The 16,514-nt window shown below is 61.5% G+C and overlaps 1 protein-coding gene across 1 annotated transcript in view; it reads right to left on the minus strand.

Moving 5' to 3' along the window:
- The window catches only part of MEGF6 (multiple EGF like domains 6), a 122,264-nt gene that overhangs the window by 75,766 nt on the left and 29,984 nt on the right, over positions 1-16,514 (minus strand). The window contains exon 4 of the mRNA XM_030805743.1: positions 16,395-16,499. Within this exon, the coding sequence (XP_030661603.1) occupies positions 16,395-16,499 (105 nt within the window). The remainder of the gene's footprint in view (positions 1-16,394; positions 16,500-16,514) is intronic.

The raw sequence follows: 16,514 nt of genomic DNA on the forward strand, positions 1-16,514 counted from the left end.
CATTCCCTTGCTGGTCCTTTCCATACCCCTTCTTGGTCCAGTACAAGCATCCCTCCCTGGAGGCTGCCTGCTCTGTTGAGCAGCCCTGCCCCTGCCCCTTGTGTGCGAGCTCAGCGCCGGTCCCTCACAGTGAGTCACACGCATCGCACCTGCACCTTGTAGGTGGCCTGTCCCACCTGCCCAAACCTTCATCAAGACCATCATTTCCCGGGGTCCAAGCCCATCTCCCTGTCACTCACATACAGCCACGAGGCTGAGCACTGCAGGCCCCAGAGTCAAGCCCCACGCCTGGCACCTACGGCAGCCCAGATGTCTGCGCTTGGTGGACAGAGCCTCCCGCCGCCCACAGCACCTGCCCCGTCCATGGACCAGGCTACGCCCCAGCTACAGGTCCATCCCCTCGTCGTAGCTGGAGTCACAGCTGGGGCAGGGGACGTCTGCCTCCCCGCTGGACTGTAGGTCCCTGAAAACGGGCCGTGCCTGCTCGGCCACCATGGTGTGGCCAGCCCCCGATTGTGCCTGGCACCCGGGAAAGGCCAGCAGACATTTTGGAAGAACGCACTTTGCTGATGGACATGGAGTGAGTAATGTTTCACTCATGAGCTGGGTTTGGCGTCGGTTCTATGGTTTTCTGCAGAGAGTCCCCCTCTGGCTCCCCTGACACCCCTAAGAAAGAGAGATGAGGCTGATGTTCAGGTTGTTTGAATTAAGGAGGCCCTGGGGTCAGCAAGTCCTGCTCCCATTCTACAGATGGGAACACTGAGACGGAGAGGCTGGCACAGACACCCCGAGTGTGGGAGGCACAGGCCCTGTGGTGTCTGCGCGTCTGGGGAGGGAAGTCAGACCTGCCAGGTGCCCTGAGAGGCCAGAGCCCGCCCCTTCCCAAGGCAATGGCAAAAGCCTGCAACCTGAGGGCGCTTGTCTTGCCAGGCCAGCCCTTCCTGGGCATAGGCACAAACAGCAACGGCTCGTTGTAAGGGATAATTGGAAGGACAGCCAAGAAAGGAATGAGGCCAGTAGACCCAAGTTCAGGCAAGCTGATTTATTGTCAGTCCTGCCGGGCTACCTCCTGACAAAAGCAAAGGAGGCAGCCCCACTTACAGACTATGGCAGGGCTTTATAGAGCGAGGAACTGGGTCAGGGTGGGGTGGCTGAGTTGGGGGTGCAGAAGGGCTGAGTCGGGGTGGGGGAGCTGAGTCGGGGTGGGGGAGCTGAGTCAGGGGTGCAGGTGTCTTGACCGTATCCTAGAGATGGTAATTGTTTTTGCCAGCTTTGTTATGCGAAGTGAACAGATGTTAACCTCATCTTGTAACTGCCTGGACAAACAGCTACTGGAGGGGTCAGTGAAGCGGGGGGTTGTCTTTAGCCCTGCAGGAGCTGTGCGGAGGTCACAAAAGACTGCATTGTAAGACCCATGGGAAGGGAGAGGGGACAGTCTGGCCCGGATGACCCTAATACTCATGTTCCTTCCCTCACGCCTACTGAAACCCAAGCTTCCCCTCCCTCTCCTGTGCCCAGCACTGGCCTCCTCTCCCCACTGTGCTGGTCTAAGGTTGCCCTGGCCACCAGCCCAGCCCCGGCAAGAACCACCATCTCCCCTGGTGGCCACACAACCTCCTCACTGGACCGCCTTCCTCGACCTCCAACGGCCAGAGGGAGCTCCCCAAAGCAGAGGTCTGGCCCCCCTCCCTTAAAACCCTCAGCCATGCCACAGGGGTGAGTGTCCCACCGGACAAACCCACCCTGCACCAGGCTCCCCCGAACCCGGGGCGGGCCCCCTGCACCCACATCCGGGCCTGCCCGGGTCCTCACACAGACAGATCTCCCCTCCTGTGAGGCCCCGACATCCCCATTACCACGGTCCCGTTCCGGCCGAGGCATTTTCCAGCCCCATATCCTGACATTCTCCACAGCAGGCACCACCGCTGAATTACACCTTTCCTTCCAATTCTGTCCCGGCACCAGGACGCGGACCCAGGAGGGCAGGGGTTTTGCTTGACTGGCTGGTGGGTTCCAAGCACGGGGCCTGGCACGCAGTGGGGTCCGGCTATGGAAGCATGCATAAAGCCCCCTAGGTACTCCCTTCTTGCCCTGGAACCCCCTGCCTTGGTCTCCTCCTCTCTCCCACTGTGTCCCCGAGGCCTGGGCAGTTGGGCATCCCCAGGCGCCTCCTTGTTTATCAGACATGGCACTGAGATGGCATCAGCAGTGAGTGAGAAAACACATGTGCAGAGCCCATCCCCAGAACGCACTCTGCCCCAGAGTTCACCAAGTTCCCTTCCTAGCTGGACCTTAAACCCCCCGGGGCCTGGTACCTGCTCTGGCCTCTCATGGCCACCAGGGGGTGCCAGCGCCCCACCCTGAGCACGCGGCAAGAAGGGAGGTGGGGACCCCTTGATTGCAGAAGGCCCCTTCCAAGAGGGGTCCAGGGAGCAGGACCAGGAGCCTATCGGTGCGTGGCTTGAGAGCAGGACGCTTCGTGCGGGGCTGCCTGGCCTGGCCCTGGACGGTCCCCATGGTAGGACCTGGGGCACAGCACCAGGGTGGCCGGTGTCCAAGAACCTCCTGAATTGCCCAGTTAAACAGAATGTCACGGGGCTGTCCAGGCTTCCCTGCCCCAGGGGTTCAGGGGCCTGTGTGTGCCAAAGCCCACTGCAGTTTCCCAGGAGGGCAGGGGACCCCCAAGTGGAGGTGGCCACGTCACCAAGAACAGAAGTGTGTGTGGACGTCCGGGTGCCTTCCAACTCTGCTCCAGCCACACTCGGCATTCCATCCAGGGCAGGCACTGTGGACCCTGACACCCAGCAGCACAGGGACTCTCACGGGGTGCAGTGGGGATCCAGCCTTCTCCTCCCTGAGACCTCAGGGTCAGCTGCTATAGGACCCGCCGTGGACCACTGCCCTGCAGGTTCATAGAGCCCTGATCCCACCACAGTGGGTGACCTCCCCCAACGCTCCCAGCAGAGAAGACATTGACCCGTGAGGCTGACCTGGGTAGCAGACCCCTGAGGCCAGCACCAGCTGGAGACTTTAGGAGGCTGTCAGCACCTCGGTCACCTCCTTCTCCTGCAGTCACTGCCCTGTTCTTGGCTAGCCTGGCCTGAGTGATGCTGCCCAGGCCCCCAGCTTGACCGGGCCAGAGGGCCGGGCCCTGCTCTGGAATGCCTGGGGCAGCCACATCAGAGAACAGATTCCAGAAGCACGCAGCCCCTCGCTTGCAGAGCCTCATTCATTACTCCATGGGAAGGGGGGCGTGGGTACCGCCCCAGGAATCTTAAAAATGGGCAAAATCAGCAGAGGTCCTGGCATCTGCCTCCCTGAACAGGGTTGGCACTGGGCAGCCAGTGCTAAGGTAGGGTGGGCACAGGACGCTGGCCAACCTGGGGCCCACTTTGGCAGCCAGGCCAAGAACCGAGCTGCTCACAGGCCGCTCTGGAAGACCTGGGTGTTCCCTTGCTGGAAGGAGCCCCGCAGGCCAGCAAGTCCCACCTGTCTCTGGGCAGCGTCACAAGCAGAGCTCGAGGACCAGCTGCTCGGCCCATCAGAGGGACCCGGGGCCCTTCCCCCAACGCACTTCACGCTATGAGCCCCCGGCGCCCCGTCTGGAAATGGCTGGGGCTGGAGAGGCCACAGAGTCCAGGTCAGCTGCCCAGGCACATGAGGGCACGCCCTAAAGGGGCTTTGCAGGGATCCCAGGAGACACCTGGGCTGGCTGGGTCCTCAGTGCTGCAAAGCGATGGCCCCCAGAGCTCACCCAGACTCAGGAGGCAGCGGTGCCTCTCTCCTCCAGCCTCAAAAATAACTGGGTGCTAGACAGTGCATCCTGTGGAGCGTCCTGTCTTACTCTCACCACGACCCCCTACAGCGACCCTCACTACCACACCTGTTTTCCCAGGGAGGAAACTGAGGCATAGCAAGGCCGCCCTGGCCAGATGTAGCGCCCAAACCCACCAGGGCCCACACCCCAGTGGCAGGTGTACTTGGGGCCTGCTGCTGCCCTGTGGTGGCCAGAAGGGCCCCAGCCCTGGTCGCACGGTGCTGGCAGATGGGCAATGCTGCACCTACCCTGCCAGAGTGCTAGAGGCAAAGATGTGAGCAGGAGCTGGGCCACGGGGCGAGACGGAGCACTGGTCCCTCCCAGGGATGCACTGGACAAGGGCAGGGCCTGCACACGCTTCCTCCCTTCCTACCCGCCAGGGCTCATCCAGCCCTGACCTGCCCCTGAGGCCACAGCTCCAGGAGGCCCAGGCCCTGCCTCCTCACCTCTCCCGGGACCCTCCCCTCCCCACAAAGGCCCCTGTCTTGGGCATAGCTCTCCCCAAAGCGAGACTGTCGGTGGACTGGCACTGCCAGAGGTCAGGTGGGACCTGCGGACCCTGCATGTTTATTGATTGCACGTGGGCTGCGTGTGGCGGGGATCCCTCCTGCACCCCCAGCATGGACATGCCGCGCCCCCAGGCTCTCCCAGGACAAGCCACCTGCCAGCCAGGACCTCGCAGCCCGGCAGGCTCTGACCACAGGTCCCGTTTGCCAGGGACACGGCCAGCCTGGCCCAGCTCCTTGGCCATCACACCATGGGCCCTCGGTCCCTATGAGCACCTGCGACTCAGAGCTTCACCCTGCAGGCCAGGGTTGTCCAGCCAGGGGCAGGGGGGCCTGGGAGGCTGCAGGGACCTCGAAGGAGACAGCCCTCCACCGACTTGTCCTCCGGGACCTGGTGCAGGCAGGACAGGCCTGTGTTTCTATGACAGGTTCATGGCAGGACCTCGGCATAGGAAACCCCTCCCCTCTTTCCTCACTTAGGTGGCTGAGACCTGCCAGGAGCCCAGAAACCAGCCTCGGGCTCCCCCAGGCTGCTGCCCACCACCCTGGACCCTTCTTCCCAAGGGTCTCACAGGCACTGCCATGCTGTGGGACAGGCCCAGCCACGGGGCCCAGCTGCTGAGGAGGCAGAACCCGTCCCATAAACGCCAGAGGCCTGGAGTGCAGGATCGCCTGCAGGAATTCCCCAGGAATTCGCACCCGGAGTCTCTGCAGCTCAGCCACAGGCTGAATTTGACTCATCAACATGTCTACTACAGCCAAGGCCTGGGGTGCAGAGGCTCCCAGAGATTCCTGGAGTGATGAGGGGGTGCAGTGTGCAGGACCTGCCATGAATGTGTCATAGACACACGGGGCCTTAGCCCTCAGTGCACCCAGTGTGTGCTTGGGTAAAAACCAAGGCCCCTGAGGGCTCTGGCCTCCAGGAACACGGCAGGGGAGTGGGGCCTTCGGTATTGGTCCTAGGCCCCTCATGGGGGCTTCGGTAGTGGTCCTAGGCCCCTCATGGGGCCCAGGGAGGCCACCCCTTTGGCTAGAGCAGGACAGGGAGGCTCAAGCAGCAACTCAGCCCAGCAGGCTCCTCAGGAGTCCCAGCACGCACCCACTTTCTTCAGGACGGGGGCCCATCACCTGCACCCCAAGCAGCTCTCCCCAGCGCTCAGGCTAAGAACCCCCAAATGCAAGGACATCCACACGCCATTCCCTGCCTGACCCCTTCGAGCCACCTCTGTTGCCCCCATGCTCTGCCCTGGATGCCAGCCAGTGCCCTATGACCTTGCCGGCCAGCCCTTCAGCCCTTCCTGACGGTGGGTTTCTCTATATCAGCAAGATGGGCCGTGAGCACCGCAGGGGACATCTGTGTCCTCTGCACCTTACAGAAGCCCTGTGGGTGAGGTTTGCCCCTCTGCTCCCTCCACCAGCCAAACACAGCCTGAACCCACAAGGGCCTGCAGAGCGTGTTCACAGGGTGCAGGTCTGCACCCCAGCTCCATGCAGCTTGGCCTAGCCTCTCCACCCAGAAAAGAACATGCCAAACCCTCAGTGTGGCCCATGAGAGCTGTCAGGCTGGGCACTGCAGCTTCCAGGCGAGTGGGCAGAGCCTGGCTTCGCTCAGCTGGTGGCTGCCCGGTACGGGTCTGCCAGAGGCCAGGGCACAACCCATAGCCCCAGACACTCCCAGAGGGAGCTCCTGCAGCCGACTCCATCCGCCATAGCCACCTCCAGCCCACACCCGAGAGACCCCCGCCACCAGCTTCCTGTTCAAGTGGGGGAAACTGAGGCTCCTTCAAAGATGCAGGACCCAAAGAAGCAGGGACAGCCTCTGGGACCCAGCACAGGGCACCCAGGCCACACCAATGCCCAGACACCACCCCGCCGCCCCTCAGCCGGGGCTCCCAAAGGCCCTCAGCCTTGCCCTGGGCAGGTGGTCAAGGGCCAAAGGCCAATACCAAGTCCACCACTGACTCCAAGCAACTCAAGAACTGCCAGGGGCTCAGTATTCCCATCTGTGAAATGGAACAGGCACGGCGCCACACCCGGATGCTGTGGTCAGCCCCAGTGCTGCCCTGAAGTCCGGGGGATCTGGATGGGACAGGATGGCCGAGGCAAAGAGCAGGGGACTCAAAGGATCCTGGAGGCCGAAGGTCTCTGATGCACCCAGCTGGTGGGAAGAGCTGTGCAAGAAGACCACCCAGGAGACTGGGGGGCCATGGGGTCTCCGGCCTGGGGCAGGCACAGGGAGCCAAGAGGCCTGGTCGTCCTCTGAACAGTGTTGGAGTGGCCTGCCACCGGGCTCAGCTGCTGCCTGGACAGCCGTCCGTGCTATGGGCAGGGAGACTTGAGGTTCCCACTCACCAGGCAGCACGGGGGCAGTTGGGGGAGCCCACAGAAGCCCTCTGCCCCGCAACGCCTGGGAGGGTCCGCCTCTTAATGTCTCATGTTGTAATCATGTCATTAAAAGACCACCCTGTCTGTGAAGCCAGCATGGGAGAGGCCACACAACCCCACTGTGCACAGAGCCAAGGCCAGGGAGGATAGCGTTATCCCAGGAGAAAGACAGAGGCCCTTTTGTGGGTGGCAGGGGAGGGGGAGAACAAACCTGGTAATTAAACAATTCACTCCACAGACAGGAATCCCCTTCCCAGAGTCAGCCCTTTGAAAGACAGGCTGGATTCTGCAGGCGGTCTCAGTCTCCCTAGCTGTCCTGTCAAGGAGGTGGCCCAGCCTGAGCATAGCAAGATGGTCGTGGAGGGGCCACAACTGTCCCAGCTGACTGTCATGCAGGGACTGAGGCCAGAGAAGCCAAAGTCAGGCACCTGCCCCGCCCACTCAACCCACTGCAGGCAGAAGGGGCCGCCCAGCAGGCACTGGCTCCCACGGGGAAGCAGGACTCTGGGGATTTCCAGGGGCTCAGCGCAGTTAAAGGGGACATGTGTGGAAAAGCCGAAGGCCACAGGGAAAGGACAGCCAGGCAGGCCGCTGGGCATGGGGTTTTCTGATTACCCAGAAACCAGGCAGAGCTCCTCAAAGCCTGGGACCTGAGGGCGGCCAGACAGGGTGAGTCAAGGAGGCGTCTTCCGGTCCAGGTGCCAGGTGCTCTGTCCACCCCCTGGGCACACCCGCTGCTCCAGCCCTGCTCAGCGGACAACCACTGCACCACCAACCTTGCCTCCAAGAAAGACCATGTGGGCCTGGGAATGTGAGGATAGGAGGCTGCCCCTGCCCTGCCCCTGTGCCGGGCCCTCACTGCCTGCAGGGCGTGAAGCCCACAACTGGCCTGGCAGGAGCTCATCCTGTCCCCTCCACCGCCCAGCCTGGTACCAGGCACGGAGCCTGCCCAGGAGGCTAGTCATCCTCCCCATTCACACGGCAGAGGCTCAGCCTTCCCTCCAGTCATCCCCTGGGGCCACCCAGTCTCTCCTCTCCACCAATCCCCAGGGACAGGGCCCCAGGGAGGCTGTGGCACACGGGGACACACACACCACAGCCCTATCTCCCCCTCTGAGCTGGCTCAGCACCGGCTTGTCTTCATGGCTGACACCTCCATGTTCCTCGGGGGCCTCCAGAGACCCCATTAACTGTGAGCACAGACAGCCATCAGCCTGGGGAGCAGGACACACAGAGAGGGTCTGGGGGACCAGGGGCAGCCCTGGACCATCCCATAAGGAGTGGACAGCCATGGCCGTGGCTGGGTTTTCTGATGGTCCAGAAACCAGAGAGTGCTCCTCCAAGCCTGGAACCCAGAACAGCCAGGCAGGGCAGGAGTCAATGAGGCATCTCCCGGCCCAGGTGTCAGGTGTCCGGTGCTCACAGGACACGACCCCACCATGGAGGCCAGAAGCCTGGTCTTGCTCTCAGAGGACTCCCACCCCCGAGCACAGAGAGCAGGAAAACACCGAGACCAAGGCCAGCCTGCCCCAAAGGCCAGAGAGCAAGGTTCCTGGGTATGGGCATCCCCCCAGACACGCTGGGTCCTCCCCGCTCCAAAGACCAGAGAGCAAGTTTCCTGGCTGAGGACATCCCCCCAGACATGCTGAGTCCTCCCCAAGGGTGCTGGGTCTTCCCCCTAAGTGTGCTGGGTCCTTCCTGCATATGCTGGGTCATTTCCTGGTATGCTGGTCCTGCTGTGTGTGCTGGGTCCTTCCTGGGTGTGCTGGGTCCTTCCTGGGTGTGCTAGGTCCTTCTTGGCATGCTGGGTTCTCCCGGGTGTGCTGAGTCCTTTCCAGGTGTGCTGGGTCCTCGCGGGTGCGCTGGGTCTTCCCTGGTGTGCTGGGTCCCCGTGGGTGTGCTGAGTCCTTTCCAGGTGTGCTAGGTCCTCCTGGGTGTCCTGAGTCCTGCCAGGTGTGCTGGGTCCTCCTGGGTGTGCTGGGTCCTCCTGGGTATGCTGGGTTCTCTCAGGTGTGCTGGGTCCTTCCTGGTGTGCTGGGTCCTTCCTGGGTGTGCTGGGTCCTTCCTGGTATGCTGGGTCCTCCTGGGTGTGCTGGGTCCTTCCTGAGTGTGTTAGGTTCTCCCAGGTATGCTGGGTTCTCTCAGGTGTGCTGGGTCCTCCTGGGTGTGCTGGGTTCTCCTGGGTGTGCTGGGTTCTCTTGGGTGTACTGGGTCCTTCCTAGGTGTGCTGGGTCCTTCCTGGGTGTGCTGAGTTCTCCTGGATGTGCTGGGTCCTTCCTGGGTGTGCTGGGTTCTCCTGGGTGTGCTAGGTCCTTCCCAGGTGTGCTGGGTCCTTCCTGGTATGCTGGGTCCTCCCAGGTGTGCTGGGTCCTTCCTGAGTGTGTTAGGTTCTCCCAGGTATGCTGGGTTCTCTCAGGTGTGCTGGGTCCTCCTGGGTGTGCTGGGTCCTTCCTGGGTGTACTGGGTCCTTCCTGGGTGTACTGGGTCCTTCCTGGGTGTGCTGGGTTCTCCTGGGTGTGCTGGGTCCTTCATGGGTGTGCTGAGCTATCCTGGATGTGCTGGGTCCTTCCTGGGTGTGCTGGGTTCTCCTGGGTGTGCTGGGTCCTTCCTGGGTGTGCTAGGTCCTTCCCAAGTGTGCTGGGTCTTTCCTGGGTGTGCTGGGCCTTCCTGGTATGCTGGGTCCTCCCAGGTGTGCTGGGTCCTTCCTGAGTGTGTTAGGTTCTCCCAGTATGCTGGGTCCTTCCTGGGTGTGCTGGGTCCTTCCTGGGTGTGCTGGGTCCTCCTGGGTGTGCTGGGTCCTCCCAGGTGTGCTGAGTCCTTCCTGAGTGTGTTAGGTTCTCCCAGGTATGCTGGGTCCTCCTAGGTGTGCTGAGTCCTTCCTGAGTGTGTTAGGTTCTCCCAGGTATGCTGGGTTCTCTCAAGTGTGCTGGGTCCTCTTGGGTGTGCTGGGTCCTTCTTGGGTGTGCTGGGTCCTCCTGGGTGTGCTGGGTCCTCCCGGGTGTGCTGGGTCCTTCCTGAGTGTGTTAGGTTCTCCCAGGTATGCTGGGTTCTCTCAGGTGTGCTGGGTCCTTCCTGTGTGTGCTGGGTTCTCCTGAGTATGCTGGGTCCTTCCTGTGTGTGCTGGGTCCTCCTGGGTGTGCTGGGTCCTTCCTGGGTGTGCTGGGTCCTTCCTGGGTGTGCTGGGTTCTCCTGGGTATGCTGAGTTCTCTTGGGTATGCTGGGTCCTCCCTGGTGGGCTGGGTTCCCTCAGGTGGGCTGGGTTCCCTCAGGTATGCTGGGTCCTTCCTGTGTGTGCTGGGTCCTCCTGGGTGTGCTGGGTCCTCCCTGGTGGGCTGCGTTCCCTCGGGTGTGCTGGGTCCTTCCTGGTATGCTGGGTCCTCCTGTGTGTGCTGCGTCCTTCCTGCGTGTGCTGGGTTCTCCCAGGTTTGCTGGGTCCTCCTGGGTGTGCTGGGTCCCCCCGCCAGGTAACCCCTAGTCCTCCTGGGGCATGCTAGGATCATTTCTCACACCAGACACAAAAAGCCTCCCCCAGGGCGGCCTCCTGGCTGAGCCAGCTCCAGGCCCAGATGGAAACCTTCTGCTTGGCTGTGCCTAAAGGTAAGCACGGGAAACAGTGCGGGGAGCCTGGAACTACAGCCCAGGACCAGGGTCAGGTTAACCCCAGGCCACGTCCACAGGACAAAGCTGAGATGCCTCCCCAGGAATCAGCCCAGGCTGGGGCTGCTGCAGGCTGCAGGCCTCTGGACAGGGTCCCATGGCAGGGAGCAGGACTGGAGACAGCCCCAGCTCCAGCTCCAGCCAAGGAGTGCACAACATGGAGAGAGGCCGTGAAAAGAACATCTCTGCCCCAGAGCCCGCCCTTCCAGGAGCCCCGTCCTCCCCTCCCACCACTCCCTGGGACGCAGAGTCCGAGGCCGGCAGCGGCAGCTCCCAGGCCTGGCCGTGGCTGGTCGCCAAGAGCAGCCCTGGGTGGCATCTGGAGCTCGGGCGAGGGGTCAGACTCCCACCCTCAGACACAATGAGCAGCATTGAAGGGCAGCGGGGAGGGCCGCTTCCTCTCCATTAATCAATGATCCCAGTTTAGAAAGAGTCACCCTGAGCCAACGCCAAGGGCTAAACGGGCTCAGGACCCCACCCAGCCCTGGCCACCCAACCTTCTCCAGGGCTCTGCTTCCTGGCATAGCCTCAGGGCCCCAACAACTGCCAGAGCCACCTCCAGCCCACACCCGAGAGACCCCCACTGAGGGCCTCCTGCTCAAGGTGGGGAAACCGAGGTTTCCTTCAAAGGTGCAGGACTCAGAGTGGGCCTGGGTGCTGAGGCTCCAGGCAGGACCACTGATGTCTCTCCCGGCTTGGCAGGCACACACCAGGTACCCGGGAGCACCTGCCAGCCGGCCCCCAGCAGTGTCTGGCTCCATCTCACCGAGGGAGGCTGAGGACCCTCTAAGAAGCTTGGCTGACCCTTCCTTCGTTCCCTACCCCGTACCTCAGGGCCAAAATGACTTTCTCCTCCACTCTGCTCCTCTGCTCCTGTCTCTGTCCTGTCTGGAAACTTGTCCGGAACAAATTGCACCTTCCAAACCTTCCCCAGACCACAGGCCCACCTCCTCCAGGAAGCCCTTGGAGCAGCCAAGCCTCTGGTGGGCATCGCTGGAGCCCTGACCACTCACCTGGGCCCAGGAGTGAGGGTGGCAACACTCTAGTGTGGTGGTGCCAGAGACCCATCTGATCTGCCCCTTTGACTGGTGGCAGGGGGTTGGGGGGGAGGGAACTGAGGCCCAGAAGGGAATCAGAGCCAAAGGTTACTATTTATTTATTTATTTATTTATTTATTTATTTATTTATTTAATCTATCTGTCTATCTATCGAGACAGGGTCTCGCTCTGTCAGCTAGGCTGGAGTCCAGTTGCACAATCTTGGCTCACTGCAACCTCCACCTCCCACGTTCAATCAATCCTCCTGCCTCAGCCTCCTGGGTAGCTGGGATTAGAGGCGCCCGCCACCACGCCTGGCTAATTTTTGTATTTTTGGTAGAGACGGGGTTTCACCATGTTGCTCAGGCTGGTCTCGAACTCCTGAGCTCAAGTGATACACCTGCCTTGGCCTCCCAAAATACTGGGATTACAGGTGTGAGCCACCACGCCTGGCCTGAGCCAAAGGTTCTTGAGCCAAGAAAGTACCTAGAGGTGACCCAGGCCTCCTTTCTCAGAGCCTGCCCTTGTCCAATGAGGTCAGCTGAGACCAGATCAAGAGATCTGTAGAGATTTTTGTCACCTTGTGTGGTACAAAAGACAAATCTATTAGGAGGTCATTTGTTCTCAGTAACTTTTTCTTGCTGGTCTTTTCATTACCGATTCCGAGCCAAGCCCAGGTCACCAGTGGGTGTTAGGGAAGGGGTGGGGGCGTCCACCCACGCTTGCCAGAGCAGCACACACAGGTGGGACCTGGGTGCAAAGGCAGGACGAGGCCAGGTTTTCGGCTGTGAAAACTGTTCCTGGTTGGTCTGATGAAACTGATACTCTGATAGAGCCCCAAAGTCTTCCCAGGGACAGGAGAGGGGGTCTTTACAGTCCCCCTCCCTCCTCTGCAGACCCACAGGGCAAGGAAACTGGCAATCCTGGGGGGGTCTTCCGAACCCTGGACCACTCTGGGAGACTCCACATGGCAGCTGGGTGCTCTTCTGTAATTACCCCAAGAGCCAGGGTATTAGTCCATTTTCCAACTGCTGACATACCCGAGACTGGGCAATTTATAAAAGAAAGAGGTTTAATGGACTTACAGTTCCACATGGCTGGGGAGGCCTCACAATCATGGCAGAAGGCAAGGAGGAGCAAGTCACATCTTACGTCTTACATGGATGGCAGCGGGCAAAGAGAGAGAGCTTGTGCGGGGAAACTCCCCCTTATAAAACCATCAGATCTCATGAGACTTACTTACTATCACGAGAACAGCACAGGAAAGACCTGTCCCCATGATTCAACCACCTCCCACTGGGTTCCTCCCATGACACGTGGGAATTATGGGAGACACAAGATGAGATTTCGGTGGGGACACAGCCAAACCATATCAGCTGGGGACAAAGTCTGCACCTGAGCCATCACAATGGTTGTCCCTGCCACGACCCCCACTTCCCAACCCTTCTGCCAGGCCCACTCTGGGCCTCACCTACGTGGACTCACGCAACCTGCACAAAACATCACCAAATCTCCTCCCTGCTGAACAGAAGGGGGACCGGGGTCCGAGAGGTGGAGTAGGTTACCCTGGTCACACAGGCACAGGCCTGGGGAACACCAAAGCCAGCCCTGGACAAAATGAGCGGCTGGCCCTGACTCTGACTGCACCAAGGCCTGCACTGGGCCGCGGAAGGCTTCACTGCAGGCCCTGCCCAGGGCCGGACCCTCCACCTTCCGGGCAGACAGGCCCGCTTTGTGCTCCCACGGCTCCCGCTGCTTCTGCGGAAGGGCTCCCAGGGCCTCAGGGAAACACGGCTGCAAAGCCCCCGCCCGCTGCAGACCCGAGACTTGCCATCTGGGCCAAGGAGGGAGAGCTGGGGCTGTGGGGAGCAGGGAGGGCTCCTTCCCCCCAACTGCCCTCCATAGCTGCCTGGAGAGTTCCTGTCTCCCTCCCCCACTCCTTTGTTCAAATGAAATAATTTGGGGGAACCAGAAAATATGGCTTTTATTTTCAAAACTGGAATCAATTATAATTGGGGGGTTAGTTAAATATTCCCAACTGTGTTTGAGCTCAGGTCCGCAGTCACCAGACCCAGAGAGGAGGAGGGACAGGAAGGTGATGGTGAGAGGTCTAGGTGGGAACACTAAGGGCAGGGGCTACACCTGCAGGCAGCACCCCCTCACGCCTGGTCCTGCACACCTGGCCCTGCAAACCCGGCCTGCACACTCAGCCCTGCACACTCAGTCCTGTAACACTCAGCCCTGCACACCTGGCCCTGCACAATTCAGCCCTGCAGGCCTGGCCCTGCACACCCAGCTCTACACACTCCATCCTGAATGCCCAGCCCTGCATAATTCAGCCCCACACACTCCACCCTACACAGTTTGGCCCTGCATAATTCAGCCCTGCACCCTCGGCTTTGCACACCCAGCCTCCACACCCTCCCCTTCTTCCAAGAAAGAGTGACCAGGGAGGAGGCCGGGCAGCCACCCTCCAGCTTGTCAACTGCCCCCTGTGAAGGCCACGTCTGCCCCAACTGGCCACTCTCCCAGGAGGCCCACTATCCAAGGGCCACAAGCCAGCCACAGGTGAGGATGCTCCTGCCCTGCCGGGGACCCTGCTCCCCTCTCCTCCAAAGCAAATCTCAGTGGCTCCCCCGAGACCAAGGCTTGTCCCTGCACGAGGTGGCAGCATGGCCAGAAGGGAGTACATGGCACTCCTCAGACAGACCTGGCTTCAGCCCTAACTAGGCCGCTTGTGAGCTGAGCACCAGCAGCTGCCGGGTCTCCTCAACCTTGCTTTCCTCTTTCATGAAGCAAATGAAGTGTGGAGTTGATGAGGTGACGCAGGCGGAGAGTGGCTCAGAGCCAGAAGGGAGCTCCCGGCCTCCAGCCTCCCTGCTCTGTGGTGCGTTCTCACGGTGACCAGGGCATGGGGCTGCTGCTGTGGAGGCTGAGCCCCGGGCCCAGGCGCCGTGAGAGTCTGTGACGCAGAAGTCAGAGCCAAGAGGCTGGGGGGGGGCACAGGGCACCTGAGTGCACCCCACCCCCAAGCACCCAAGCATGGGCATCTGAGCCCACTCCGCAGTGCTGGCCTGGGCCTGGGGAAGACAGGCCCCTCCCACTGGGCATGGAGCCCCCCAACAATGCCAAACCCCCAAAGATGCAGAGCTCCCGCCCCACGCTGGACACTGAGCCCCCACGAGACGCCAAGCTCCCCCACGGGGTGTGCAGCCCCCAGTGAGCCTCCTGCAAGCCCTGTGCCAGCTGGTGACCCGGGGGCCGCGCATCAGGGTCTCATGGAGCAGGGACCTCGGAGCTGGCTCCTGACAAAGATGAGGTGGGAGGAGGGGACTGACGGTGGGCAGGAGGCCAGCCCTGAGGGGGCAGGTCAGGTGTCCTCCATCCCCTCCCAGAGGACACAGCCAGGAAAGGCCACCCCCCAAGGCCACCTCCTCCTCGCCCTCCCCTAGGAACAGAGACCACAGGAGGCTCTGCTTGGCTGACCAGTGAGCCACAGCCCTGTCCCGGAAGCCTCCCCAGCCGGCCCAGTCAGCCCTGGTAGTTCCACGTCAAACCGAAGTCAAGCGGCGCACATTGCCAAAAGATTAGACAAATGAGAGGGAAAGGCCCTCGGGACGTTTCTCAACTCCCACCTGTGGCCACAGCTCCCAAGAGGCCAAACGTGACAGTCAGTGCCCACTCCATCCTGCATGGACCCCATCTGCCCTCGGAGCAGGGATGGGTCACCTCTGACCAGCCCGCAGAGGGACCACAAGGAGGCCTGGCCAAGGCCTGCTGCCTGGATGTCACAGGGCAATGACAGGGCAGGAGCCCTTTTGTCCACACGAGACAGCCAGGTCTCAGTCCATGGTCAGGACAGCAGCCCTCCCAGCCACCCAGCATCCAGGAAGCAGCAGGCACTCGCAGTGACTCGGCAGGGGCCGTCCCAGCTAACAGAGGACATTCAATAAACCCTCCAGCACCAACCGTCCGCCTTTCCAACAATGACCAATGCCCCAGGCTGCTGGCACCCAGCTCAGAACTCTGGGGAGACCCAGCACCTCCCCAGAACCCCTCCTCAGCCTGGCCCCCAGCGGAACGTGGAGTAGGCAGGAGTGTCCTTCACAAATGTGGGGACCTCCTGATTCCTCCGATTTCCTCGAATCTCCTCCTGCTGCGTGTCTGGGCGCCGGAGTGCATCTCTCACTCTGCCCTGGCATCTGCCTGGCATGGAGGCCCAGTGGCCACCACACGAGCAGTCCCAAAGCCCCAGGGCCACTGGGAGTGTTTCATGCCATCGGGACGGCCGTGGCTCAGGCTGCGTGAGGCTAGGATGAAGAAACCTGGGACAGAGCAGGAAGCCACAGAGGAAGGAAAGACTCCCGCTTCCTATGGCCCAAAGGAATCAGGACGAGGCTTTGCTGCTTTTCCCCGCATTGGCACGCACTTTTCTTTACAGAAATCCCGTCATCCCGATGGCTTGCTTTCAGCCCGTCCCCACTCCCTGCAAGCATCTTCCTCGCCACCAGCTCCTGCTTCAACCTGGTCTTCAGGGCCTGCGCGGGAGTCCCATTTACAGCTGTGCTGCGGGTACTCAACCAGTCGCCTCGGCTAGGACCCCCGGGTGTCCCCCATCTTTTAACACTGAGGACGACAGTTCGGCAAGGTGGCAGCACAGCTGGAGACCCTGGGATCTGGCCACCCCTGCCTTTCTAGGGGGTCAGCATCCCCACTTATAAACAGCAGGGCTGGACGCGGTGGGCGCTGAGATGATATGCTTCAGCGCCACCCACTGAGGGGGGTCTGTCGGGGTCACCCCTCCCCTCAACACCCTCAGAGGGCTGCAGGGAACTGGTGGAGGGATTGCGGAACGTCCTCAGAAGAATGCCTGTTCACTCGAGGTGTCCCCTACACAGCTGTGCTGGGGACGGCCAGTGGCCAACACATCCCCGCCCCTCGCCCACAGGCTGGCCATGGCCAGGGCCTTGGTGCCCCAGGGGCTCCACTCACCATACTGACAGCGGGGTCCCTGGAAGCCGGGGGGACAGCGACATGGCTGGGCTGAGCCTGGCACACAACGGCCACCGTGAAAACAGAGGCCGGTGCTGCATTCAGCTGCGGAGGGAAGGA

The sequence above is a fragment of the Nomascus leucogenys genome, chromosome 24, assembly GCF_006542625.1.
Source record: "Nomascus leucogenys isolate Asia chromosome 24, Asia_NLE_v1, whole genome shotgun sequence".
In the NCBI taxonomy this organism is placed as follows: Eukaryota; Metazoa; Chordata; class Mammalia; order Primates; family Hylobatidae; genus Nomascus; species Nomascus leucogenys.